At 50.7% G+C, this 19,625-nt stretch overlaps 1 protein-coding gene across 3 annotated transcripts; it reads right to left on the bottom strand.

Moving 5' to 3' along the window:
- Positions 1 to 1,801: 1,801 nt before the first annotated feature.
- Positions 1,802 to 19,119, bottom strand: Tmem9 (transmembrane protein 9). 3 transcript variants are annotated; one of them, XM_026397178.2, is made up of 6 exons: positions 19,061 to 19,119; positions 18,367 to 18,468; positions 17,284 to 17,375; positions 11,878 to 11,986; positions 10,358 to 10,489; positions 1,802 to 2,861 (listed from the first exon to the last, which is right to left on the bottom strand). In XM_026397178.2, the coding sequence occupies exons 1-6, from the start codon at positions 19,103 to 19,105 to the stop codon at positions 2,709 to 2,711; spliced, it is 633 nt and encodes a 210-aa protein (XP_026252963.2). In that variant the 5' UTR covers positions 19,106 to 19,119; the 3' UTR covers positions 1,802 to 2,708. The 3 variants fall into 3 exon arrangements, with proteins under 3 accessions (XP_026252963.2, XP_026252966.1, XP_026252964.1); XM_026397181.2 differs by lacking the exon at positions 19,061 to 19,119 and adding an exon at positions 18,945 to 18,980; XM_026397179.2 differs by lacking the exon at positions 19,061 to 19,119 and adding an exon at positions 18,677 to 18,911.
- Positions 19,120 to 19,625: the final 506 nt, after the last annotated feature.

Here is a 19,625-nt window from a genome sequence, read left to right as displayed (position 1 = left end):
ATGGAATCGGTCTGGGTGAGAGGAAGTGAGCTGCTTCTACCCCTCGATTCGATTCTCTTTCGTTTAGGAAGAGGGCAGCGTGCTGGCTTCTAAATCCCAGTTTTCAGGTTCTGATTATCAAGGCCAAACTCAACCATTTATTTTTCCTGGTGGGACTAATCCACTGCACAACATCATGGCGGCCAGTTTGCTGAGAGATAAAGGATTTCTGAGTGTGACACTAAAGTTATGTTCTTCTGCCATGGACAAAGAATGCTACTTTTGATTTTTCCATCACTGGACACAGAGGTTCTAATCTCTGTTCCAGCTGAATAACTGAGAGATCACTACCTTTTCTTCTGGGGACTCCCTGTTCCTTCATTATTCACAGAAAGAAAACATGTTGTGCTCTGGGATCCATGTCTGAAAATTCAGGCTTTGGTGTGTGAAGTTGGAACCCATTTAGATGTGTGGTTACTAGTAGTATCTTATGTAAAGGGAACACTCATTCCTAATATTTTGTGGATTTGCATATACCAAGCTTATTTAGATTTGGGTTAATTTATAGTTAGCAGTAGTTTTTCTTCAAACCAAATCTTTAAAACTACAAAGCCTGGCTGGATCTCTGAACAACTTACCCAAGACCCAGAGCATATCACATCCTGACTTGAAAAGATGCAATGGCCTACTGCAGCTGCCAAAGCCACATCTGTCCCTCATAGGTACTAAGAAAATGTCAGGCAGATGAACAGAGTAGAAATGTAACTAGTACTGGTCCCTCTGTCCCAGCCATGCATTTATGAGATGTGTCTTTGGATAACCCCATCACAAAGCTCAGGCCACCTAAACACACTTGTTCAGGATCCCACGATCGGCTTGGTGCCCCCTCAGCTGTATCCCTTACTTGCATTCAATGCCAACTCCAAGGTCTCTGCTCCTCCTAAGCCCCACCTGCACACCATTCTGCTCCTACCCCCTCTAGCACCTTACTTGGCTCTGAATGTGGGCAAACCATGGCAAACCGAAACCTCACAAGTTCTCTGGCATCCCACCCCTCACCAAAAACCCAGCATGTCTCCACACAAAGGTTTTCAATCTATGTCCCCATGGACTACCTTCTATAACAAACTCTGGTCCCACCAGACTGTCTCTGTAGGTCCCTGTTTCTGTCCAGGTCTTTGAGGCCCTCTCTAGAAGGTGCTAACACTTCCTTCTGGGCTGCCTACTCCCACCCCTCTCCCAACACCTGCTAGTTTTCATCTGGGGACACTTTGCAGTGAGTGCCATTTACTGTCTTAAGTGCATGAAGATGACAGCAGGCACTGTGCAGAGCAGAGAACTCTCCCCACAAGAGGAAGCCAACAAAATCTCAGGACATGCCAGGTGTGGTGGCACACACCTGTAATCCCAGCAGCTCAGGAGGCCGAGGCAGGAGGAGCACAGGTTCAAAGCTAGCCTCAGCAACTTAACGAGGCTGTAAGCAACCTAGTGAGACCCTGTCTCAAAATAAAAAGGGCTAGAGATGTGGCTCAGTGGTTAAGTGCCCATAGGTTCAATCCCTAGTACCAATCTCAATCCAAAAATTCCTCAGCAGTGAAGGAGCCCAAGGGTGGCAGCACTCCAGCCTACTAGTCTTTTCCCTTAGGAGGTGAAAGGGCTTTCCACTGAGCCCTGGGCTCTGCCTGAGTCCTACATGGCTCAGCCACAGTTACTGGGCCTTTTGGATTGGACCTACCAAGGACAAAGTTTTCTGTCCCCCTCTCTGGGATCCCATCCTTACAGGTGAAACACTACGTTCCCCAAATCTCTTAAAATCCAGAAAACAAGAGAAATAAAACAATTTAATGATGGCTTCCTTGATGTACACACAACTCTAAGACAACAGAGGGACAAAGTTTCTCTCCATGCACTGGGACAATGAAATTCAGGGACAACTGGCAATCCAAGGACAGGAGTTTTGGTATTAAAGTCCACTGTCTGGCCTGTCACGTGGTCCAACCAACTTCTGGCTCAGCAACTGCAGACACAGGGGAGGGCTGAGAGCCTGCCTGGACTCCTGAGGCAGAGCGGGGAGCCAGGCGGCAGAGCAGGCAGGAGGCACGGGCCGCCATGCATTGGGGACAAGGAGGCCAGGGAGAAGGAGCCAAGCTTCCAGAATGCCCTGAAGACCTCTGTGAGCTCAGTGGCACGGGCTCGCCCACCAGTGCCGATCCTGAGGGCTGGGGCCAGCTAGGCCAGGGCAGAGGTACCGGGGCTGGAAGGGAGGTGGGAGGAAGAGCCGCAGCAGACAGGAGCACCCGCAGAATGCTGGGTCCTGCTCCCTCCCAAACACTGAGTTCTTGATGACACAGCTTCATCTTGCAAAGGGCAATGACATCTCCATGATGTGGAGCTGGAAGGGGTAGCAAAGGTGGAGCCAAGAGGGACAGATGCCACCCAACCCTGAGGCCACCTTGGATATTCTCCATTCCTTTCTGGACTTCCTTCCCCCTGCCCCTCTAGCCCAAAGATCCGAGGAGACAAGAGATCAGAGACCCCATCACAGTCCCTAATTAACACGGTCAGGTATAACATTTCCAAACAGGGAGACAGGGGAAAATGCCATGAGCTTTTACAGGGAAGACCCAGGGAAGACTGGCTGAGGCAAAAGAGGAAGCGGCCCCCGGCTCCTTCCAACTCTGGAAGTTGGCAGCCACGGCCTGGGTCCTTGACTTGACCGTGCTGCCCCTCTAGCTGAGCATCTTGTGCCGATCGAAAACTGTCTTCCGCTGCTCCTGCACCTGCAGCTTCCACCGCTGCTGAGCACCCTCCACACGCTCCAGGACGGTGTTTGCTCGGGGGCCACTGAGGGATGCAGCAGCCGCTGCCAGGGACCGAGCATCCTGTAGTGGGAACAAAAAGATGATTAACCAGAGGGTCTGGGCCCTCGAAAGCCTGCCACGGACTGAACATACCATGAGCAATCCTAAAGCCTGCACTCCCAGGGGCTGTGGGTTCCTGAGGACCTTGCTTTGTCACCTACAGAAACTCATGCAGCATGTCTGGCCTGCTGGAGGCCTTAGTGTCTGTAGATCTGCAAGATGGGGAACCCTGCTTCTCCTGAGCCAGAAGGAGCGTGTTCTGCAGCTTCAACACAAGCTAGTTCAAGTCAGGCTCCCAGCCGGAACCCCACAGGCCCAACTCGCAAGAGGAATACTAAATGTTGGCCTTGAGACCCCAGAGACCATGCAACCTGGTCACTGCAGAAACCCCTGCCCTGCCCTGTTGCCCAGGGAATGGCAGATGGGGGGAGGGGCCTCCTGAGAAAACTGAAGAGCAAAGACTGCAGCATCTGGGAAGGGGACACAGCACATCAAACTTACCTTCCCTAAGAAAAAGGGGATGTGACGTCAATCAGAGAGTCTGGCAGAGATGGAAATTTGGGGCTTACATCTAGTATTTCTATCCAGGGCCTGCTGTGACCTGCTCCCTCCTAACGGCCACAGACATTCCCCCTAATGGCACCTTCCCTGACAGCTCCCGGTGCTCCCCCTGCCCCTGTGCTCTTAGACCTGTTTCTGTCATCAAAAGCCCTCCCCTAATTACCGCTTCTCTATCTCTGAAGCTCCAGAGCCCATGCATTTCCTGCAGGACCCGAACCTGATCTTTGGGGGGAATTAGAGCCCAGGGCCAGGCCCAGAGCCCATGGGGATTTCCTCCCTAGCTCTCCCTGCCTCTCATCTCCTGCCATACATCTCTTAAGGGATTAGCGCACCCCTCTAAGCCCAGAGCCGCCCAGTAAATGCAACTTTGCTTTTAATGCCCTGAGCTGGCACAGCTTCTATCACCACACAGCTGCCAGGCTGGGGAGAAGGGAGGGATTGTGAGGGGTGAGGTGAGGGGAGGGGCAGCAGAGATGGGCTAGCGGTGCAGAGAGGTGGCTGTTTAGAGAAGGGGCTGGGAGTTCACCATCCTGATCACTGGGATCCGAGAAAGCTGTCTCACGCACATTCATTTCTAGGGCAACTTAGAGTTGGACACTGCCCTCTGGGTACCCCCGACTCTGATAAAGATTCTCAGAAGGCTGGTGAGGCTCAGGAAATGCCTGATGGGCAGGTGCTGGAGCTTGGAATCAGGATGCCTGGATTCTGTGCTGGGACCAACCTCAAACTCTCCTGGGCCCATCTCCCAGGTGGAAGCACAGGTCCATTCTCGGCAGGTAGAGGAGGAGGTGTGGCCTCGGCCACTTGGCAGTGAGGTCCCTGGGCAAGTCACTTCATTTCTCCAAGCTTCAGCATAATAAACCTAGTCTTTGAGATTCCTTCCTCCTGTGCTGTCACTCAGAATGCTCTTTACCTGATGATCTAGTAGACCCATGCACACGGAGGAAAAACACTTCCCCAAACTGTACTGACTATGATGTTCTCATATTCTCTGCTCTATTTCATTTCATTTTTTAAAAATTCTGGTCATGACTCCCAAGATTCATTTGGTAATCTAATGGATTGTGACCCATGGTCTGAAAAACTCTGGTTTATGATTAGTGGCCAGGTACAGCAAAGGTCAGTACGTATGACAAGCACTCGGTAAACTACAGTCCCAGAGTAGTAGTTCAGAAATGTCCGGTTTCCTTCTGCCTTGGCAGTTTAGCCCAATGGTCAGGAAGGCTTTGGAATCAAACAAATCTGGCTTTGACTCTTGGCTCTGACCCTACCAGATACACGACTGTTGGGCAAGTGACCTTACTCTGAACCACCCGCCTGCCCACAGGCAGAGACTCAGCTTCTTAGTGAGACAATAAATGTGGAGCTGTTGGCAGTGCCTGTCTGCAGCAAGCATTCACCAAGGGCAGCAGTGGTCAGTCAGACCCCAGATCCAGGATCCACTTAGGTATGCAAAGGACTAGAAAGTGGCTGCCATACCATCTCCCAACTCTGCTCTTCCCAGTTCAGCCGCACCCCTGAGCAGGCTACGCTGCGGACAGCCCCACCCAGTTTCAATTCTGCATGGCTGCTGGGATGAAGTGGGCCCAGAAGACCCCAGACTAGGAAGCTACTGGCTCACCAGGATTTGGCCAATTTGGCTCAGGGGCCCACAGGGGCTTCTCTTCTGCCTGATTCCCAGTCTCATCCATTCTGAGACCAGTGACTCATGTCAGGGCCTTGTCAGGGTGCCTGAATGTGAGCTGGGGAGGCCTGGGCTGGGGTCCTTGGGGGCTGGCCAAGAAGGGTTGGAAAAGTGTCAGTCATGCCTGCCCTCCTTCCGAGGCTCCGCTCAAGAGTGTCTGGAGGAGCAGAAGCCAGGGAGAGCCAAGAGCAGAGCATTAAAGGAACAGGCTGCAACTCACCGCATTACCACAGCGTCATTTGTCAGCCCTTCATGTAAAGTCTTAGCAAACAGCTCCTAAGTGGAGGAAGCTGCTGCTGAGAGGCTCCGTGTTCCCAGTGCTAATAATCTGATTAAAAGGTATTAGAGACTCCACATCTGTTCTCAAGACGGCCCAGAGCAGGGCCGCCATCGCTGCCTCCTCTACAGAGCAATGGGGTGGAGGCAGGGAAAGGCCACCAGTCTCTACCCTTGTCCCTCAGAGGCTGAGTCTCTGGGGAACTCAGGGGGACAGAGGGAAGTTAGAAGAGTGGGTAGGTGGAGCTCCTGCTAATCAAGTGGGAGCAGCTAAGGTCTTCAAGGGACTAGTATGACTGAGGCTAGGCCACTATGTACCAGGCACGATATATGATTACTCCCAGGCTTAAGCACCGGCAGATGGGTAATATCATTCCCATCCTAAGGATGAGGAAACGAGGCTCTGAAGGAGAAATACTCTTGCTACCCAAGATCATAATGCTGTTCAGGACCAAGTTAGGACTTGTACCCATGTCTGCATATCTCTTATCCTAAGGCTCAACTGTGTCCTTCTTTGGCTGATTTTTCATAAGAGGGGACCACCATGGATACCCAAAGAGGAGGGCTGGTCCCCCACCACCCTGCCCCCATCAAGGGTTACAGCAAGAACAAGGCGCCTGTGCAGGAACCAGGGACTGGGAATTGAAGCAGGTCTTCGTCTCCAAGCAGGAGGACCCTGGTACCTGTGCGGGTAAGCCTGACCTGAAAACACTGTCGCAGGTGCACCCTCTGCAGCCCGCCAGAAACCCTGGCTCTCAGTCGGGCCTGTTTCCCTGAAGCAGATGAAGGGAGAGACAGGATCCGCCCCCTTTGCTGCCTCCCCTTCCCATTCCCAACCTACCCAGCCAGATAGTGAGGAAGGACCCTCAGTCAAGCCCCTGCACTTTACAAATTTAACCCAAACCTACCCTACCAGCCAACCAAACAAATCATGCCACTCCCCTGCTCGACACTGGGCCGGAAACCAGCTACTCACAGGTAAATCGCTCCTAACCACAGAACCCAGACCCCTGAGCTGGCTGAGCCCATTCCCACCTCACCATCCACATGTGGCCCTGTTCATCAGTCACACTGGCCTGCACTCTTTTTCCACCCTCAGTGGCCACTTCACTTCTGACCTCACCCCTGTGCTGCCCCTTGGCCTCCCCTCCAACAACCAGGAGGCTACTTACACGTTAAGACTCGAATGAAATACCTCATTGTTAAGGATGAAAAAGCAATTGTAAAGCTTCCCTGCACATCCCACAACAGTCTTGTTGAGGGGAGAACGATCTATTACCTCCACTCCATGGCTGGAAAAAAAACCATGAGGTCAGCGCCGAGGTCAGCGCCAAGGACAATGAGTGGACAGCTGGAACTCCAAGCCAGGCCTAGGATGTCACAGCCCTGCCCTGAACTACTTACTGTGCTGTGTGTGCTGCTCCACCCCCGCCCCCCCACCAAATGTTCTAGGAATGTCTGTTGAATGGCACACCTTTTTATTCTCTCCAGGGGGAGAGACCTTATCAATGGCCCTCACTGATGCGTGTCTTCTCCATGATTCACTCCAAGAGTGGCCCTGGCCTTCTCTTCTCCCAGGCCCTACGTGTTCCCAGTTCCCTTGGTTCTCATAGTCCTTCCAACTCCCCTACACACCCCTCTCCCACAGGGGCCAGAACTATACCCACTGCCCAGCTAGGCCAAGACCTTTGAGGACCCTGTGCAAGCTCAGCGGCCCATGCTGGGAGTGGCGGAGACAGTTAGAGCTGCAGACAAACCCTCGTTTTTCTCTTCAAAGAGGGCCAGACCTATACATCTAAAACAGCTCTGTTGCCGTTTCTATCCCAGCAAACATGCTGGCTTCCTCCTTTCAAAGGGCGTCTGAGCCCAGGGATTAGGCCTAATGCTTCTGGAATCCCAGGGGAGGCAGTGCCCAGCACTCAGGCCCACTGAGGCTCTGCCAGCCGTTCAAAGGGAGCATGACAAGCTTTCATCTCCCGCCACAGCCTTGGGCTGAGCTGTGGGGGAAGACTCCCCTTCCTCTTCCAGTCCTCTAGCCCCCTGATGAAAGCTCCTGGTCACAGGAATTGGGGGGATGGAGTTGAGGGGCCCCAATCCTGAGAAATACTCTGGTCTTCAGCTCTGGGTCCCGGGTTCCTGAGAGAGGGGCTGGAAGCCGCTGGAGCCTAAAAGCCTTCCTTCTAAAGTCACCCAGTTGTCTAGACCTACACAACCTCTAAAGGAACTTCAAGAAGCCAGGTTCCCACTTTTCTTCTCTTGGGATGTGGCCCAGGGAAGCCTGGCCTTTTTTGTCACCTTCTTGGGTAATACTCTCCAGCCCAGAGACATGGCCACAGCCCTGGCTTTGCTGTTGCCCAGTTGGGGCGTCCTTGGGACTTCCCTCCCTGCTTCCCAACCCCGCACATCCCTTTCCTCACGGGTGCTGGGGCTGGGGGCAGCAGACAATCCCTCACTGTCCAGGACTAAGTTGTTGGGTATCTGTAGGGATGAGGTTGGTCCCTGGGCCTCTCTAGCCAATGCCCTTCCATCCACCTTGCAGCAGCTTAGCACGCCTCCCACCCACCTGAGCTGGCCCTGAAAGTCCCCTTCTGCCAAGAACCTTCCTTCCATGACTAACATGAAGAGAAAGACCTAGGAAAGGGGACCCTCCTAGAACAGCCAGTTTCTTCACCTGACCATCATGTCAACAAGCCAGATCTTACTGATGGCCTCCATGTTCCCTAATTGCCTGGATTGGGTTGCTCTGGGACTGAATCCCTGAGGGCTGACATGGGTATGTGTCAATCAGATCCCTGCGGGGTCTGAACGCAGCAGGAGAGGATCGGAACTGCTGAGCACAGGACCTACAACTAGGACACCACACAGAATCAGGAGGCGAGGGATGGAAGGCGATGCCAGATAATGGGGTTAGAGGACCCCTGATGATATCCATCTTTCCTGGACCTTGCATTAGTGCTGGACTGGCCAGAGCTGGCTCCGCCTCGGGTCAGACAGAAACTGAAGACAATATTGATGATCTTCCGACCTTGGGGTGAGAGGCAAGGGTGTTATTCTGAGGGCAGGAGTCACCTCTACAGGTGGGGCACAGGCTCACCAGCCCTGACTTGAGTGCTGCCTGTGACAGCCCGGTGCGCTCAGGGGCACCCCTTATACATGGCTGGATGGTGACCTTAGAGAGCCCTCCTTCCTACCCAGCCAAAACTGTGCCCAGGCGATATCCACCCTCTGATTCAGGTCCCACCTCTGGGAACTGGACTGACCAAATCTAACCCCTTCTTCCTCCCCAAGGTCCCCCCACAGACAGATTCCAAGTGGGGAACACCAGGTCTCTTGTAGGAAAGACCTGGGCTCAGACCCACAGACGGCAAGCTGCCCTTCCCCTGGCTCCATATCTAAGATGGCAGGAGACACAAAAAGGCCGTGCCCGAGAGCCACACATTCCAGGGAAATCGTAGCCTGGGCTATGTAATCATCGGCTGCATCTCTCAATTACTCCCTGGCCAGGGCTGCAATTACCACATTACCCCTAATCGCCCAGTGTTTATTAGTGATGCTCCTCCCCCCTCAGAGCTGCTATTACTCTACATTAATAACTGGGTGGGCAGGCAACCTTCCTCTCCAACACAGACCACCCAACTGCCAGCCCCACCACGTCCCAGGCCCCAGCTCCAGCGGGGCCAGGCTCATCACCTCTGTTCCACCTTTAGCCAAATTCATGCCAGCAGGAGGCTGGGGGCAGATTGGGAATAGACCCATACTCAGAAGCAGCAGGGCCACTAGGAGTGGCCAGGCTTCCCTGTCTCCCTGCCTGACCCACCCATGCTGACCCTCATGAGATCACCTTGGCAGCTTGGCACAGACTTGAGCCCCCAGATCCTCTTTTTGGTGGGGAACCTGCCTCTAATCCAAGTCTTGAAAAGCTCTGAACTGGGGCTGCCCAGGGGGCAGTTTGGCCTAGCCTGGAACCCATGGTGACCCATACCTTACCACCTTACAAGGGAGCCTGCTCACAGTACTGTCTGCAAGGAGAATCCTTCTTACATTGTCATGTCAAATCTCCTTCCCCAACTCCCATCTTTGGGGTCTTCTGTTCCCAGGGGAAGGTCAAGTTCTACTCTACAAACACCTAAGGCATGTGCCTTCTTGAGTTTGTTTTTTTCTTCACCAAGTTAAACATCTCCCAGTTTCTTCAACTAAATCCCCCAGGACATGACTGAGGCACTTCCCCTCTAGGTGTTCCTGTGGACATGGGAGCAAGCTCACCACTACACCCACCGCACCAACAGGTGTGTTCCACCAGCAAGGTCCTAGGGACAAACCTCAGAGACAGTCTGGAGACAGGGTTGGCAGGCTGCCTGGCATCAGTGCTTCCCCATATTCTTTGTCATATAAAGTTGACCTCTGAGACCTTTATTAATCTGACCTAAACTCCCTAGCCAGCTCCACCTACCACTATGCCTAGGTACCCACCTTATTTTGGGATGATCAAATTCCTCACATGTGCACGCGTCGATGGCACTGCCACCCAACTCCACCGACTCTAGAGCTCCTAGGACTGAGGTTTGCACTGAGTACTCAACAGATATTTGTGAAATCACCAAACCAAAGGATAAACCTGATGCCTCCAAGGCCACCACTGACTTGTCACCAATGCCTGAGCTAGCAAGATACCATGTGTATCTACGTGTGACAGGCCCTGGTCGATTTACTTCCACTGTGCCTAGAAAGAGTATGACACGGAGCTAAGGCTCCCCCAGCTTGTACACCGAGGCTGGTTGGTGCCACATGTCAGGAAAAGTTGGGGCTATCTCCTGCTTCATCTGGGAGGGCAAAGGGCAGTTCCTTGCTTGAGTCTGGGTGATGTATAGGAAAATGGGCAGGAGAAGAGCATGGGGGAGCAGAGGGAAGCAGGTAGACCCTGATTCCCACCAGGTGCAGAGGAGGCTCTCTGGGTTGTCCTGGGGACTTGTGTGGGCAAGTCCAGGGCCTCATTTACCTCATTCTCCTCTTCATTGTGCAGTTGTTCTGTGTAAGCATCTGGTTTTCGAATCAGAGGGTCCACCAGCATCAGGAAGGCCATGTACAGCAAAAGGGCCCCCACCACAGACAGGTAGATGACAATGATGACCTGAGGAAGAGACCCGGCTTATGCTGTGAAATAACACCCAGGGCCAGGGGAGTCACGGGCCATCTGTGCTTGGCTGCCAGCAACTCCTCCACTGTTGCACTGGGAAGACTGGGAAGTGGCATGGGCCTAGAGGGCAGGAGGGCCACGAAGGACAAGGGACAGCCCCTGCCACAGGGAGCCCCACAGCAGGGAACTCTGGAGGTATAAAGATACTTCTACCCTCAGGTAGAGGGTTAGGCAGTGGTGCCCTCGCAGCATGAGGTCCCTTCCTTGCCAAATAGGAGAGGCAACATCTGGCTCTGAAATAAAAGTCTCAGGCATCTGGTTCCCAGTAAGTGAGGCCCACTGGAGCAAGTTCAGAGACAGAAAGGGGAAGCTCCAGGAGAGGAGTACAAAAGGTGTGTGGCCTGGATGACTGGACAGGGTGACAGCTACTTTCTCCTTATAAAACAGGAAGAGGCTGTGGCTCCCTGAAGCAAGTAAAGGGGGTTGAAGACCACTCCCACTCCAACATGCCTCAAAAGTAGGAGGCTGAGGGAGGACTCAGCAATGTCTTTAAACTCATGAGAGTTATTTTCTGATGCTATCTAGAATTGTCATGAAAGCTTCAAAAAGGAAAGGTGACTTCATGGCCTCTATGAGATGGGATGTGGTCAAGTCCTACCTGGTGGCAGAGGAATGTGGTGTCCTTCCTCATTCTCTATGGTGGCACAGGTGAAGTCTACCACTTTTTTCCTGAATTCACCCAAATATTTACTGAAAACAGGGCTCAGGAAAAAAACAAAAAAGCCCAGGTTCTGGTACTGGCACCCGGCACCCAGCACTGGCCACAGATCTAAAGTCACTTTGGAAGTCTGATGAGACCCTAAGCTCTGAGAAGGCAGCTTTACTCCCAGCATGGTGTATGGGGCCCAGAACACAGCAGACATCCAAAAAAGATGTACTGAACAAGCTGGGCATGATGACTCACGCCTGTAATCCTAGCAGCTCAGGAGGCTGAGGCAGGAGGATCACAAGTTCACAATGAGGATCAGCCTCATTAATGTAATTAAAAAAGGGCTGGGGATGTGGCTCAGTCATTATTATTAATTTTTTTTAGAAATGAATTAAATAAATGGAAGCGAGAGGAACAATAAAACTGGAAAGAATGGAAGGGGAAGGGGAGACTCCAGCTGCTCTCCCAGGATACTCTCATCTGTCATTGTGTGGGAGCCACTAGAAAGATGTTGGAGAGGAGAGCCAGCTCCAAAGATGTGCGAAGTTGAGACTCTGTGTCTGTATGAGGGCCCAGAAGCCAGTCCCACTCGCCACTTGGAATGTTCCAGAATAAAGCAAAAACTATGCACATAGAACAGTTAGGGGCAGGGCTCCCCGGGCCCCGGAGGTACCTTGATGGTGGTCGTGCTGCGCTCCTCGTACTTGCACTCACACAGCAGGCAGTAGGCCTCCACGTCGTGGCCGGGCACGGGCATGGGCTCCACCACGTGCAGGCAGTTGCTGGAACACAGACAGGGCGGTAAGGTGGGGCCGTGGGAAGCCCCCACAGTCCCAGGGCAGGAGGCAGGCAGCCAGCGGAACTAAGGGATAGGGTGGGCATAGGTGAAGGGTGCTCCCAGGGAGGGCAGAGGGCTTACAAAGGGCCAGGCTGGCAGAAGCCCCTTCCCAGTCCCTAGCCTCATGGGCCCCACCACCAGGGCCAGTTATCTAAACTGTATCTTCAGACCAGCAACAAAACCCATCATTGCTCCCCAACGCTCTGCCCAGCTGCCCTCTCCTCCCATGCTATGCTGTCCCTGGTGGCTTCATCATTTGTCCAAGGTTTCTACTCCAAAGTTGATGTTTCTTAGATTAGGATCTCTAACCAGGCCCCGGATCCTCTAAGCTGGACAATGTTGCCAACAATCAGAGGATGTGCTGTTTAGTGTCCCAGAGGGGCCATACACTCCACACTCAGCCTGTGTACTCTTTGCCCCTAGGTCCCCAGGCCTCCATGCTGGCTCTGTGGTCTGTTTCCAGTGGCAGAGGGGATAGCTCTAGCATTCACCCTGCTGACCAAATCATGCCCCCTGAATCACCTTCAACAACATTTTTGCCCCCACCCATAAATTCACCAAATGCCAGCAATTTTACTTCCTTAAAAATTCCTAAAATCATGGAATAAAGAAAGAAAAAATAAATAATAAAAAATAAAAAAAACAAAGAATGGAAAAAACTTTTTCCACTCTCTCCCAGTGCTGTGTCCCAGCCAAGGCCCTCATCATCATGCCCTTGGACAACTGCCCAGCCTCCCTACTGCTCTCCTACCTCTAGTTTGGCCTTGCCCAATACTACCTTGACAGGGCAGCTGAGTAACTGTACCAAAATGGAACTCCTGTCAAGTCAGCTTTCAACCAGCCAATGCCTCCATAGCAAGGGCTGACAAAACTGTCCTGCCAGTGCTGGTCCCCTCACCTGCCCAGCTACCCATGCCACTCCCAGACCCACTCCCCACCCTCCAGCCAGCTGACCTGCTGGACTCTTCTCTGTGCAGCCACATCCCACGCCCCCACCAGGAACACAAATCTTTGCCTATCTCCTCTTCCACTCTGCTTCAGCTAAAAGGTCTGAATTCTGTCCCCAGTCAGTTCCCCATCTCAACCATGAACCTGGCCACACCACCCTGTCTTCACTTGTACTGTCTTGCCCAGTGGACATGAAGTCCCTTAGAAGAAGGGTCACATCTTACTCATCTCCATACTCCCTGTGTGCTGGCCATGGTGCTGGCCAGAGCAGGGCTGTGATCAAGTGACTGCCAGATGTATACATTGCCACCCATTGTCACCTAGCATTGATCCTCAATGAATAGGGGTCGGGGTGCTAAGATTATAGGCCTCAAACTGAGGAAGCGGGCTCAGGACAGCAAGGTGGCAGCTCTTCATCAAGATGGAAAGGCGGGGACCCCAGTCCAGATCCTGGGCCGCAACATCCTGGCAGCTGACTCAGCCTGGGTGGGGCCTGTGCCTGTGCTGGGCTCTGCACCTAGCCTCTTTTTTCCAGCCTTCCCTGGATCAGCAGGTTTCTGACTTGCTTGGTCCATAGACCACAGTGAACAAGCAAAAGGCCCCACAGAAACACCACTACAAAAATCAAACAAAACCTGCAGAGGATCACAGAAGTGGGCCAGGCATCAGCCTGCAATAGGCGCCTGGGCCTGGGCTCAACTCTGACTCTGCCACTAAGTGTCTGCCCTGGACTGTCCTTTCCTCTGTAAGAGGCCATGATTGTACCAGGTGACATTTAAAAGGCTCTTCCAGCTGTGAAGAAGTCCTGCAACAGTCAAGCAGAGTCCTGAAAAGGGCAGAGCTGACCTCTGGGCTCTTAACTGGGTTTCTGACAGAGGCACCAAGGGTGTGCAATGGGAAGATCCTGTGTTGAAATAACAGTGGGTGTCCTCTGAAAGGAGTGTAAGTGGCACAAGTTATCTAAATCTCTGATGATCCCAGTTCCATCCTTGGGTAGTAGCTAACACTGACACTATTCCCTAGTGTAGGAATTGGTCTCCCAGTTGTATCAAAAGGCACCCTCTAGGCCCTGCACACTGTCTCTGGGAGGAGCTAAGGGACAAGGCCAGTTTCAATTGTTCCTCATTCCATTCCTGGCAATGCTGACTTTTCTGTACCATCTAGTCTCTACAAGCCACTTAAGGACAAGATCCTTTATTTTTCTCAGCTATGTGGAATTCTGGGTTTGTAAAGCTGCTCTGGTGCTACAGGAGGATCTGTGGGTTTCTCACCAGGGCAGCAGGAAGGGCCAACCTATGCCCTTCAATTTGGGATCCTACTGCCCAAGAAAGCAGGCTGTAAGTGAATAAGAGGAATGGTAATAAGAAACAGAATTTTTCTTTTGTGGTACTAGGGACTGAACCCAGGGCACTCTACCACTGAGCTACATCCCAGCCTTTCATTTTTTGTTTTGAGACAAGGTCTTACTGAATTGCCCAGGCTGGCTTGAACCTGTGATCCACCTGCCTCAGCTTCCTGAGTAGCTGGGATTACACATATGTGCCACCAGGAGTTGAAATATTTCTGTCTTCTCTGGCTTTCCTGGCAATCAGTGAAACCAAAATCTTTTCTTGCTCTCCTAAGGGTCTCTGCTGGCTTTTTGTGATTAGTGATAAGAGATTTCATGGACTGGTCAAGGGATATTAAGGATAGAAGGTAAAAGAAAAAGACAGACTGGATTTAATTTTTCTGCTTGTCTACTTATTCCATAATTGTGGGTAATTTATTTACTCCCTCTAGGCCTCAGTTTCCTCATTTACAATGGAGACTAAAACTCCATTATACTTTCAAACTGTGGCTTTTTGGGTAGCATAGGAAACACTATGCAGGAGGGGGTAGGTGTGGTTGACGGACCTCTCAACCAGAGCAATTTTGATTTTATGGTTCACACATTTGGTGTCTCCATAACAGATTTTGTTTGGAGAAGGCTGTATTTTAACATGTCCAAAAAGCAATGAACTAGCCAGCCTACTATGTTCCTTCCTGCTCTGGGACTCTCTGTAACTCATCTTGCCAGACACACCAACAGGGCAATGCTGATGGGCTTTGGGCTTTTTGATATGCATGTGATTTTAGACTCTCAGCACTAGATGGCAGAATACCAGCAACACAGGAGTACTCCTGGCTTGACCATTAAATCAAAGGACTGAACTCTGAAGGTTCTGGCTTTACTCTGCACAATCAAGAGGGGGCAAGCACTCTTTCTGCAGGAGATAAAGGCAGCACCAGAATGAAAATGTGGCAGACAATCCCACAAAACCAAATGCCAAATGTTTTCTCTGATATAAGGAGGCTAATTCTAGTGGGGATTAGACAAACTCTAGATAGGGCAAAGGGAAGGGAGGGTAGGGGGAGAGGGCATAGGGGTAAAAAAGATGGTGGAATGAGATGGACATCATTACCCTAAGTACATGTATGAAGACACAGATGGTGTGACTACTTTATATACAACCAGAGATATGAAAACTTGTGCTCTAAATGTGTAATATAAAGTATAATGCGCCCTGCTGCATATATAACAATTTAGAATAAAAATTAAGTTTAAAAAAAAAAAAAAGAAAATGTGGCAGAGACCTGAAGACCCAATCAAAGTGATCCCCAATTCTAGCCCTAGCACTGAGGTCTAGGATCAATGTCAAGACCCCAGCCAATCCTTAAGAGGCTCCAAGCAAGAGTTTGATGATTTCCAAACAGGGCCAATGTTGCTGAGTCCTAGAATCCTATACTCTTACCTCCCAGCACCCTTAATGGAACTGTCCTGAGGTTCTTTATGTAAGATTATTCTTCAAGAAGCTCCCTAATTCTGACTTTGAAGAGGAATGAAGAGATTAACTACTACAGCCCAAAGGTCCACAGAGGATACTGTAGGCATCCAAGCTTCAGTTTTCAGGCAACACCATAGCCCCAGGACAAAGATAATGCTACTAAAATCTACCAGTGTCTGTCTACACAAAAGGCATGAGATGCAGCCTTGGTATCTAGTGTAGGGCTAAGAGAGTTCATTGGTGTCTTTACTGATGCTATTTGAACTATGACCATAACATATAAAGAGGTCCTGGGGTCCCTCCCAGGCCTTCATGCATAGGGCTTGTAAATCCATCAGGACAGCAGAAGCAGAGGAAACAGGCTGGTGCTTTGGGAGGAGCCCAAGTTTTCCAGGGCTATGGTATAAGTTTGATGATGACTCTCCATGTGGCCTCTAATAAAGCATAATATATTCATAATATCAGCTAACATTTACATAGCACTTACTATGTGCCAGGTGTCATTCTAAGTACTAAGTTTTGTATACACACACACACATACACACTCTTCATATTCAAAATATTGCCACCATTTTATAGGTAAGGAAATCAAAGTACAGTAGAGATTAGGTAGTTTGTCACATCATTAACAAGTGGCAAAGCTAAACCGAAAACCGGGAAGACCAGACCCAGAGTCCTGGGCATCCACCTAGACTGCTTCTTAGAAAACTACAGTCTAACCATCTCAGACCTGGAAATTCAACCAGTTCCAAAATTTTCAAATACTGCTCTGTATCAGCTGTATTATAAGCATCTAACTTGAAGAAAAGGTGACTACATTCCCAGTCCTTTGTTTTATTTTGTATTTTGAGACAGGGTCTTGCTAAGGTGTTTAGGGCCATGATAGACTGCTTAAGCTGGCTTCAAACTTGCAATCCTCCTGCCTCAGCCTCCCAAGCTGCTAGAATTTCAAGAGTGCACCGCTGTGCCCAGAATCATTTCTTTCTCTTAAAAAAAACCAAAAAACTGAGGCAGCAAGAAGCAAATTCAAGATTCTAGATATATAATTTAAATTCTTTCTTTGAACCTCAGCCTATGCAATAATAAAAATGGGTACAATACTCTTCTTATTTACTTTAGAAAATTGCTATGAGACCAGCACAGAGTAACACAAGTAAGAGAGTTTTGCAAAAGCATTGAACATTGCACAACATGTGGCCATAATATCTCTCTCCCAACTTTCCTATCATTTTGCATATATCAAGAAAGATCCAAAATAAAAATAAAAGCAAAACAACAAAATCTAGTCCTCTAGCCAGGAACCCCTCAGATGAAATGCAAGACACTTGGGTCCTGTTTCCAACTGGTTATAGACAAAGACATTCCTTTGTAAGGCTCTCCATAGAAACAGGAGCAAGTTCATTCGTCAAGAAGTCCACGAACCCTAGTAAACACCCATAGGTGTAGTAATGGTATAGCAGCCAAGGGCCAGTCCATGGAGGTGCCTTACCAGTCCTTCTGAGACACATTCTGGTTGTAAATGTGCCCACTGATGTTTCTATAAGGTGGACAGATGCATTTGCACCGGATATCTTCAGAACTCTGGAAGAGAAAACAAGTATTGGAAGGCAGGACACCTGTTTGGTTCAGATTCTAGCAAACCTGCCAAAGTTTAGTTTCCTGTTCTTCAATGTAACTGTCCATATGCTCGAGTTCAGCAAGGACTGCTTCTGTATTAAGGATGCAATATCACAGCATCCTCAAGACAGAAATTGTCCAGCCGGCAAATGAGACCCAGAAAGTAGCTGAGGTTGCCATTCCCTAACTGGGATGTGTGTTCAGGGGGCGGCAAACCAAGTGACTGTTCTGTATTCTGAAACCCACACTATGTATGTACTTCTGTCCACTAGGCTGGGTGGCCAGCCTCTTCCCCTAATCCCATCTCTAACCTCCAAGGTTAAGAATGGGGGAAAGAAAAGGGTTCACATGGGAATACTCAAACAACCTCTCTGAAAGTTCTTCCCTCTGGGACAGGTAAAAGACAGCACCACATATATTTTCACTCCAATTAGGAATTCCCTGGAGGGCACAAAAGCAAACCTTTCTTCAAAGTCTTAGTGATCACTGGAATCTCAGATTCCACAGCCTCACACCAAACCCAGCTGGGGGTCCTCTACCCCTAAGGAATGGGAGTTATCTCAAGAATCTATCATTTATGAGGGTTCCCCTTATAAAAGAAACTTCCATCTGTACAGGACTTTACACTCAGCATTTTTATATCCTTATGTGACTTGATTCTCCCTGAGTAAATATAACCACTAGTATTTCACCCAGGACAAAAGTATGGATAATTTCCCCAAACTTGCTGGAATTCCAGCACGGATCCTTCTGATCCAGAAGCTTTCTCAGTGCACTGTCCTCCCTTCTCCCCTCATCCTTTCACCCTTAGTGAAGAACTGCAGCTTTGGCCTGAGGGGACACCCCAACTATGATCCATAGAAGTGAGGGGCAGGGCTCCTGCAGCAGCCACCTCTGGAGAAACCCTGTAGGCGGGGTTGTAGTGCACGAGATGCTGTGGGTTCACCTCCCTCACCTTGTTGGCTTGAGCTGGGGGCACCAGCAAACCCCCGACCAAGACCACCAAAGACAGAAGCTTCATGCTTATCAGGCTTGCCGAACCAGCAAGACGGGACACCTGAAAAAAAAGATAGGATGGAGTCGGGAAGTGGCCACACCACAGCCAGCACTTCTGCCCCTAACCATCTCGCCAGGACACCTGAATGGGGCTGGAGACTGGGCTCCAGGATTCCCAGGCCTCTTACGCCCAGTCGCCAAACGCGGCTTTCCCTCTGTACCCAACACTCCGGCTCTCCACTGGCCACCTGGTGTGTCAGACAACAGACCTCCTGAGGATACAGCCCTCGGGAGCCCCGGATGCTCCGTCAAGGCCGGGCTCTGACTCCGCGTCGCGACCCACCGCCCTCCGCCATCTCCGCCTCCGCCGCCCCGGCAGCTCAGGCCCGATTGGAACTCCAGGTGTAAAGTCTGGGAGCCCGGATCCGGCGGCGAAAGCCAGTGCCCTCGGCGCTCAGGAATTTGGGGCCGGGTTGGGACTCCCCCAGAGCCCCCAGTAAATCCCCACACCCCTCCCCCAACGCCGCATCCACAAACCTGCAAGCCCGCCGCAGCCGCTCCAGACCTAGTGCCCCCGCCCCTGCCCAGTTTCTATTGGCTGCCAGAGCAGCCGCTCAGCCCAGCCTCGCTATCACCAAGGTAACAAGACCCACCTTCGCCTGGGTTTGGAGACTCCAGCTCCTGCGAGAGACTTGCATTTCTCAAACTAGCCAGGAAAGGGAACGTCGGGCTTCCGTACTAGAAACCGGAAAGGGTCTTGCTTTTACGTGGTCCGTAGAAGTCTTTCCCCTAAGCGCTTCTTGTGTTATACCACTCAGATGGCTGTTTTAAAGAGAAAGCACCTTATAAACTATAGCTATAAACTAGCAATAACAGTAATGATGAACAGATTAAGAGCCCGGGTGCGATGGCCAGGCGCCTGTAATCCCAGAGTCTTCAAAGGCTGAGGCAGGAGGATCATTGCAGGTTTGAGGCCAGCCTTAGCAATTTAACGAGATCCTGTCTCAAAATAAAAATAATAATAATAATAATTTTTTAAAAGTGCTAGAGATGTAGCTCAGTGGTAAAGCGCCCCTGGAGACAATCCCCAATTTAAAAAAAAAAAAAAGATTTAAGGGGTTTTGTCCACAGTCATAAACTGGAAATGTTTTTTAGGAATCTAAGAATATGGGTATGCTAGGGAGGACATTCGCAGCACCAGCTCGTCCCTCTACACAT

The sequence above is a fragment of the Urocitellus parryii genome, chromosome 9 (assembly GCF_045843805.1).
Source record: "Urocitellus parryii isolate mUroPar1 chromosome 9, mUroPar1.hap1, whole genome shotgun sequence".
Classification (NCBI taxonomy): domain Eukaryota; kingdom Metazoa; phylum Chordata; class Mammalia; order Rodentia; family Sciuridae; genus Urocitellus; species Urocitellus parryii.
Note: the sequence above shows the minus strand (reverse complement) of the source record. Positions and strands in the feature narration are given on the sequence as shown.

Excerpts from the sequence above, each read along its gene's own strand:
- Tmem9 (XM_026397178.2), bottom strand. The coding sequence starts at position 19,105 with ATGCAAGTCTCTCGCAGGAGCTGGAGTCTCCAAACCCAGGCGAAG. Across the intron at positions 17,376-18,366 it reads CCCCAGCTCAAGCCAACAAG|AGTTCTGAAGATATCCGGTG; the intron begins GTGAGGGAGGTG and ends TTTCTCTTCCAG. Across the intron at positions 10,490-11,877 it reads GCAGCACGACCACCATCAAG|GTCATCATTGTCATCTACCT; the intron begins GTACCTCCGGGG and ends TCTCTTCCTCAG.